The following is a 7,770-nucleotide window of genomic DNA, read 5'->3' on the forward strand; positions in this document are numbered from 1 at the left end:
CTCTCTCTCTCTCTCTCTCTCTCTTGTGCAGCTACATTAACGCCAACAGCCACTGTTTATGACTAACTTAAGAAGGTCGCTCGGGTCTTCGTTATTATTAATTATATATATCTATATATATATATATATATATTTATATATATATATATATATATATATATATATGTATGTATGTATGTATATATATATATATATATATATATATATATATATATATATATATTAAATATATATATGTATGTATATATATATATATATATATATATATATATATATATATATATATATACATATACATATATATATATATCATATATATATATATATATATATATATATATATATATATATATATATATGAATGCCACAGTTGCTAGATGAAAAATAACGCGCAATGTCTCTTGGACAGGGGTTCTAGTAGATTATGATCATTTGATAATACAGAGTAAAACGTGAGCGCTCGCGCAAGTGACCGGACATTTCCATTCGTCTACTTGTCAACGAACGAGTGCAGGAAGCGCTCTTGCACATCACCAAAAGCAAGCGAAAATCGAACACCATAACCATAGTCGTCCTATTAAGCCACAACGAAGAGTCAGAGCACCGAGGAGATGTTTGTTGAATTTGAATTCCCGCGAAGAAGACATTTTTCGCAAAATGAAGTCGCACCAGAAGTCACCAAACACGAGGAGGTCTTACCCCGTCACAAAAACAACGTGGTATTAATTTCCTGTGATATCGCTTTGCGTGTTGGTTCCCCTCCTCTTCCTCCTCCTCCTCCGCCTCCCTTTCATCCTCCAACTTCTCCACAACCTACTCCTCCACCTCGTCCTCCAACACCACCACCAACTCCTCCTCCTCCTCCTGTCTCGGTGAGGACTCGAAGGGAATCGATAAAGTTGAGGCGGGGCAGTAGGGGATGGGGGAAGGAGAGAGAGAGAGAGAGAGAGAGAGAAGAGAGAGAGAGAGATGAGTGGGTAAAAGACACGAGGAAAAGACGAGGGGTATAATTCGAAAGAATAAGATGAAGAACAGGTTAATGAGCAAATCATTAAGATGATAAATATATTATATATATAAAATTAAAGATACAAAGAGGAACTCATTAACTTTTTTATGTGGGAAACTAATTATATTTGTTTATTACGCCGAGATTAAGGTGAAAAAAAAAAACGCAGCTTTGAGATACACTCGTGATAAGTCTCGCCGTGTACTATACACACACAGACGCATGATTACTGGATCTTTCGTTCGTCCGTCCGTCCGCAAAATTTTCGATCAGATAAAGCGAATTGCACGCTAACTTTTATCTTTTGCAACATGGAGACGGAGTCAAGACTTTTTTTTAATATTTTATTTAATGTTGAGTTCGATTAAGTCTTTTACAACATGGAGACGGGGTCAAGACTTTTTTTAATATTTTATTTAATGTTGAGTTCGATTAAGTCTTTTACAACATGGAGACGGAGTCAAGACTTTTTTTAATATTTTATTTAATGTTGAGTTCGATTAAGTCTTTTACAACATGGAGACGGGGTCAAGACTTTTTTATATATTTTATTTAATGCTGAATTCGATTAAATCTTTTGCAACACGGAGACGTAGTCAAGACTTTTTTTATATTTTATTTAATGCTGAATTCGATTAAGTCTTTTACAACATGGAGATGGAGTCAAGACTTTTTTCATATTTTATTTAATGCTGAGTTCGATTAAGTCTTTTGCAACATGGAGACGGAGTCAAGACTTTATTTTTATTTTATCTTATGTAAAGTTCGGTTAATTCAGTTTACGTTAAGAGCTTCTAATAATTTTGCATGATTTACTGTTATCCGTTTTTTTCTTTCTTTCTTCGTTCTTTCTCACTCCTTTCTGTCCGTCTTCTGTTCCCCCAATACTGTTCCTCTTTATTCTCCTAAACTTATTCTTCATCCATTCTTTCCTCTCCTTTCTATTTTTCCTCCTAATATTCGCTTTCCACGACCTATTCTTTTTCTTCCTCTCCTTTACCTTAACCATTCCCATCACGAACTTTCCCTTCTCTTTCAGCCTCCTCTATCTCATACATTCCTTCTGGTCCTCCTCCTCCTCCTCCTACTTCTCCTCCTCCTCCTCTTCCTCCTCCACTTCCACCTCATCCTCCTCCTCCTCCTCCTTCTCCTCCTCCTCCTCCTCCTTCTCCTCCTCCTCCTCCTCCTCCTTCTCTCCTCCTCCTCCTCCTTCCTCCTTCCACCTCATTCCTCCTCCTCCTCCTCCTCCTCTCCTCTCCTCCTCCTCCTCCTCCTCCTCCTCCTCCTCTTCCTCTCCACTTCACCTCATCCTCCTCCTCCTCCTCCTCCACTTCTTTCCCTTACCTCCTCCTCTCCTCCTCCTCCTCCTCCTCCACTTCTCCCTTCCTCCTCCTCCTCCTCCTCCTCCTCCTCCTCCTCCTCCTCCTCCTCCTCCTCCTCCTCCTCCTCCTCCTCCTCCTCCTCCTCCACTTCTTTCCCTTCCACTCCTCCTCCTCCTCCTCCTCCTCCTCCTCTTCTCCTCCACCTCCATCTCCTCCTCCTCCTCCTCCTCCTCCTCCTCCTCCTCCACTTCCTTTCCCTTCCATCCTCCTCCTCCTCCTCCTCCTTCTCTTCCACTTCCTTCTCCTTCTCCCTTCCCTCCTCCTCCTCCTCCTCCTCCTCCTCCTCCTCCTCCTCCTCCTCCTCCTCCTCCTCCTCCTCCTCCTCCTCCTCCTCCTCCTCCTCCTCCTCCTCCTCTTCCACCTCCTCCTCCTCCTCCTTCTCCTCCTCCTCCACCTCCTCCTCCTCCTCCTTCTCCTCCTCCACTTCCATCCATCAAGTAAATATGATTGGGCAGAGGTAAATAGGATGGTATTTAACTCTGATAAATTTGAATCATAATTATGGAGACAGAGAAAGAAAGCTATATGCATATAAGGGACCTAATATGACCATCACAAATAAGGAAGCAGTTAAAGACCTTGGTGTGATGATGAATAGGAACATGTTATTGCAATGATCAAATAGCAACTCTGTTGGCAAAATGTAAACGCAAAAATGGGAATGTTGTTACGGCACTTCAAAACAAGAGAAAGCTGAACACAATGATTATGCTTTTATAAAACATATGTTCGTAGTCCACTTGAATATTGCAATATGATATGGTACCACACTATCAAAAGGATATTGCACAAATAGAGAGTGTACAAAGGTCCTTTACAGCTAGAATAGAAGAAGTTAAGGACCTAGACTACTGGGAAAGACTACAATTCTTAAAACGTTATATAGTCTATAAGGAATGGTGAAGAAGAAAGAAAGAACGCTTACAATGAATAATTCAGGCATGGAAACAGATAGAAGATGGAATAGCAGAAAATATCATGGAACTAAAATATCAGAAAGAGCAAACAGAGGTAGATTTAATAGTGCCCAAAACTATACCAGGAAAAATAAGGAAAGCACACAGGACATTAATCCACTACGCACAGCATCGATAATGCAGCGTCTATTCAATGCGTTGCCAGCTCATCTGAGGAATATATCAGGAGTGAGCGTAAATGTGTTTAAGAATAAGCTCGACAAATATCTAAACTGCATCCCAGACCATCCAAGATTGGAAGATGCAAAATATACCGGAAGATGTACTAGCAACTCTCTGGTAGACATTAGAGGTGCCTCACACTGAGGGACCTGGGGCAACCCGAACAACGATGTAAGGTCTGTAAGGTCTGTAAGGTCCTCCTCCTCTTCCTCCACTTCCACCTCCTCCTCCTCCTCCTCCTCCTCCACTCCTTCCCTTCCACCTCCTCCTCCTCCTCCTACCTCCTCCTCCTCCTCCTCCTCCACCTTCCGACCTCCTCCTCCTCCTTCCCTCCTCCTCCTCTTCCTCCTCCTACTTCCACCTCACCTCATCCTCCTCCTCTCCTCACTTCCACCTCCTCCTCCTCCTCCTTCTCCTCCTCCTACCTCCTCCTCCTCCACTTCCACCTCATCTCATCTCCTCCTCCTCCTCCTACTCCTCCCACCCGCCCTCATTTTCTGGGGATGAAATATGTCTTCAATAAAGTCTTTCTATTTACACAGCAGTCGACGCGATAAATCGCTTTCCTCTGACTTACAGCGAAATTCTAAGTTCTGTTAATTGATGGTTTGAGCAGAAAAGATCATATGTGTGTGTGTGTGTGTGTGTGTGTGTGTGTGGGTAGGGAAAGCGTTGGGCGAGTTTCTAACTGGAAAGTGAATTCGGGGAGTGAGTTCCCCAGTTTTCCCTAACCCATAAAGTTCGGTCGAAAACTTCATTTTCCCGAAGAGGAGGAGTCGATATTTCCCACTCTGGGATGCCTGACTCGAACGGCGTTTATCTTCCCCCTTTGCGTGGGTTTATATTCCTCTATTAATGTTGCTGAGTTTCCTCCCTATATATGTATATATGTATATATATATTATATATATATATATATATAATATATATATATATATATATATATATATATATATATATATATATATATATATATATATATATATATATATATATATATATATATATATATATATAATATATATATATACATTTACTTTCAAACTGGATAGAAATAAATATCTTTGGCAAAGTATTGACTTTTCCCTCCCTCTTCATTTTCCCAAATTTTGAGTTGTCCCTCCAGAGCAATTTATGAAATTTTGGTTTTGAAGTCGAGCACTGGGAAAATCTTCGGCCACTCGGCTGAACAGCAGGATAAAGAGATCCCTAAAACTACCCAATAAATAAGGTGAAATGAAACAAAAAAATCTAAAGGTGTCACATGGGCTCAGATTGAACATCAAGACTTGAGAGAAAGGAAATGTGAAAGGAAGTGGTTGCATCTATAAGCCGAAGGGAGTCAACAAACATCTCTTTAGTGATGCCTACAGTATACCACGTAAAGAGCACTGATGGCAATACCTCCCTACGGGGCTACCTCTTTGGTAGATGATTCTTCGACCCAATCTTGTCTTGAGAGCGCATACCTCTGCTATCTCTACTTCTTCTTCTCCTTCTTCCTCTTCTTCTTCTTCTTATTATTTTTTTTCTTACTCTTAATTTATCCCATCTTTCTCTAAATGCTGTGTAGGTCATTAAAAAATGAGATTTATTTGGGCAACGCGAAATTAGGCCATAAACAAAAGCGTTGAAAATAATGTTAGCTTTCAGTCACATCCAGTGACATTTTCTTTTTCTTCTTTTTCTTCTTCTTCTTCTTCTTATTTTTTTTTTATTACTCTTAACTTATCCCATCTTTCTCTAAATGCTATGTAGGTCATGAAAAATGAGATTTATTTGGGCATCGGGAATTTAGGCCATAAACAAAAGCGTTGAAAATAATGTTGGCTTTCAGTCACATCCAGTGACATTTTCTTTTTCTTCTTTTTCTTCTTCTTCTTCTTATTATTATTTTTTTTATTACTCTTAACTTATCCCATCTTTCTCTAAATGCCGTGTAGGTCATGAAAAATGAGATTTATTTGGGCATCGCGAATTTAGGCCATAAACAAAAGCGTTGAAAATAATGTTGGCTTTCAGTCACATCCAGTGACATTTTCGACCGGTCCTTCAGGCAAAGGAGAAAATTATTAGATTCCTGTCAGCATCAACATTTTATGGAATGGGTGCTCGTTTCTTTCCCTCTGCTATTACTCATGACGGGAATTCACCCGCCTATGCAAACAAACATCTCAGGAATCCCTTCCCTTATCCGCGAGGAGTGGAGAGAGAGAGAGAGAGAGAGAGAAAAGAGGAGCGGAGAGAGAGAGAGAGAAAAGTGAGGAAAGTGGGCGAAGTGAGGGAAGTGGTATAGTACAGGGAAGGGAAGAGAAAGTAAGAGGAAAGGATGAGAACAGAATGGAAGGGGAAGAGGGAGAGACTTCGGTGAATGATTAAATAAGAGAGGGAGAGACGGATGAAAATCGAGGGGGGTCAGAGAAAATAAAGGAAAATGGAAAATCCTCGGTAAAACAATGATGTCAGTGACAAAACAAGATTGACTTCATGAAGTTTAGGTTGCCAGCGAAAGAGAGTTGGAGCGGTTGAACAGCAAAATAATAGGACCCAGAAAATAAATGAGATCAAGTACAAGCATCGAAAGGTAAAACTATTAGAAAACTTCGCAATTGCACTAAGAAATAATAGATAAAGAGGTTAGACAGCAAACTGACTAAAGAAAACGGGAATGGAGGTAAAGTAGAAGTCTAAAAAGTGGATGCAGCTAGCGGCCGAAAAGACGCTGTAAACACCTTTAGTAATGCCTACAGTGCGCCACGTGAGGTGCATTGATGGTACTACCGTCTTGCAGCTGGGGGATGGGGGAGAGGAGAGAAGTGAGGCAGGATGTAAGGATGAAAAATAAAGCAGAATTCTAAAGAGCAATAAAATGAAAGACACGACGATCAGGGAATGTTGTGAAGATTTTCGTGCATTGGAGTAAAATAATGATTAGATCAATTTATTAAACGTTAAACTTGAAGAATGATAAAAATAAAAATATAAAAAAGTGGTGATGGAGAATACACAACAGAACGCGGATAACATCGAAGAAGAGTAAATGATAAATGACAGAAATGTCAAAGCGAGGTGCATGACGGAAAAAGTGTGGAGTGATGTAAAACGGAATTTTGTAGCATACGATCAAAACTAAAGGCCGGTACTGGTAAAGTGAAATGGATGGTAAAGCATGATAAAAAAAAGGGGGGGAGAACAGAGAGAGAGAGAGAGAGAGAGAGAGAGAGAAAAGTTGGACGGATGATAAAGTAAGTGAAAATTTAATAACAGTGGGAGGAAGCGAATGGCGAAGTGTGTGGAATAACAAAGAGAACTGGAATAAAAGTCGTTGAAGACATAGCCTAGAATATTTCAAAACAATTATCGCCGTTTCTCGCTCTCTCTCTCTCTCTCTCTCTCTCTCTCTCTCTCTCTCTCTCTCTCTCTCTCTTTCTTCCCCTGACATATGAGATATATTGGTTATATTTCAGACAATGAAAAACCTTTACGCAAAGTGGTATACATATACATTGAAAAAAAATCTTCAATGCAGTGAATGCAAAATATCAATGTAATTATTAACTAACCCTCTCTTCTCTCTCTCTCTCTCTCTCTCTCTCTCTCTCTCTCTCTCTCTCTTTCTTCCCCTGACATATGAGATATATTGGTTATATTTCAGACAATGAAAAACCTTTACGCAAAGTGGTATATACATATACAATGAAAAACCTTCAATGCAGTGAATGCAAAATATCAACGTAATTATTGACTAACCCTCTTCTTCTGTCTGTCTGTCTGTCTCTCTCTCTCTCTCTCTCTCTCTCTCTCCTCTCTCTCTCTCTCTCCCCATCGGCATCAGCTTTAATAAATGCAGATGAGCAACCCTCATCTCATGTAAATAATAATGAAGGAAAATCGTAATGAGATATTAATAAACCAAACACTTATGATGACACTGTAAGTTACATTACAGGGGTGGCTCGAGACCATTGATATTCAGTAGTTTGTGCAGGAAACATGGAACTATTTTCTTGCGACCTAATTAACTCCTACAGTGTCTGTCTCTCCGTCCGTCTGTTACACACACCACACATATACATATATACATACAAACATACATATATATATATATATATATATATATATATATATATATATGTATATATATATATATATATATATATATTTATACATATATTATATATATATATATATATCTATATATATATATATATATATAGATATATATATATAAATATATATA

General features: G+C 39.2%; 1 protein-coding gene across 1 annotated transcript in view; it reads left to right on the forward strand.

The window, feature by feature from the left end:
• The first annotated feature begins 611 nt into the window (after positions 1-611).
• Positions 612-7,770, forward strand: part of LOC135214662 (proline-, glutamic acid- and leucine-rich protein 1-like) — an 18,362-nt gene continuing 11,203 nt past the window's right edge. Inside the window, exon 1 of the mRNA XM_064248998.1 lies at positions 612-872. Within this exon, the coding sequence (XP_064105068.1) occupies positions 612-872 (261 nt within the window). The remainder of the gene's footprint in view (positions 873-7,770) is intronic.

Source organism: Macrobrachium nipponense, chromosome 46 (genome assembly GCF_015104395.2).
Source record: "Macrobrachium nipponense isolate FS-2020 chromosome 46, ASM1510439v2, whole genome shotgun sequence".
Taxonomy (NCBI): Eukaryota; Metazoa; Arthropoda; class Malacostraca; order Decapoda; family Palaemonidae; genus Macrobrachium; species Macrobrachium nipponense.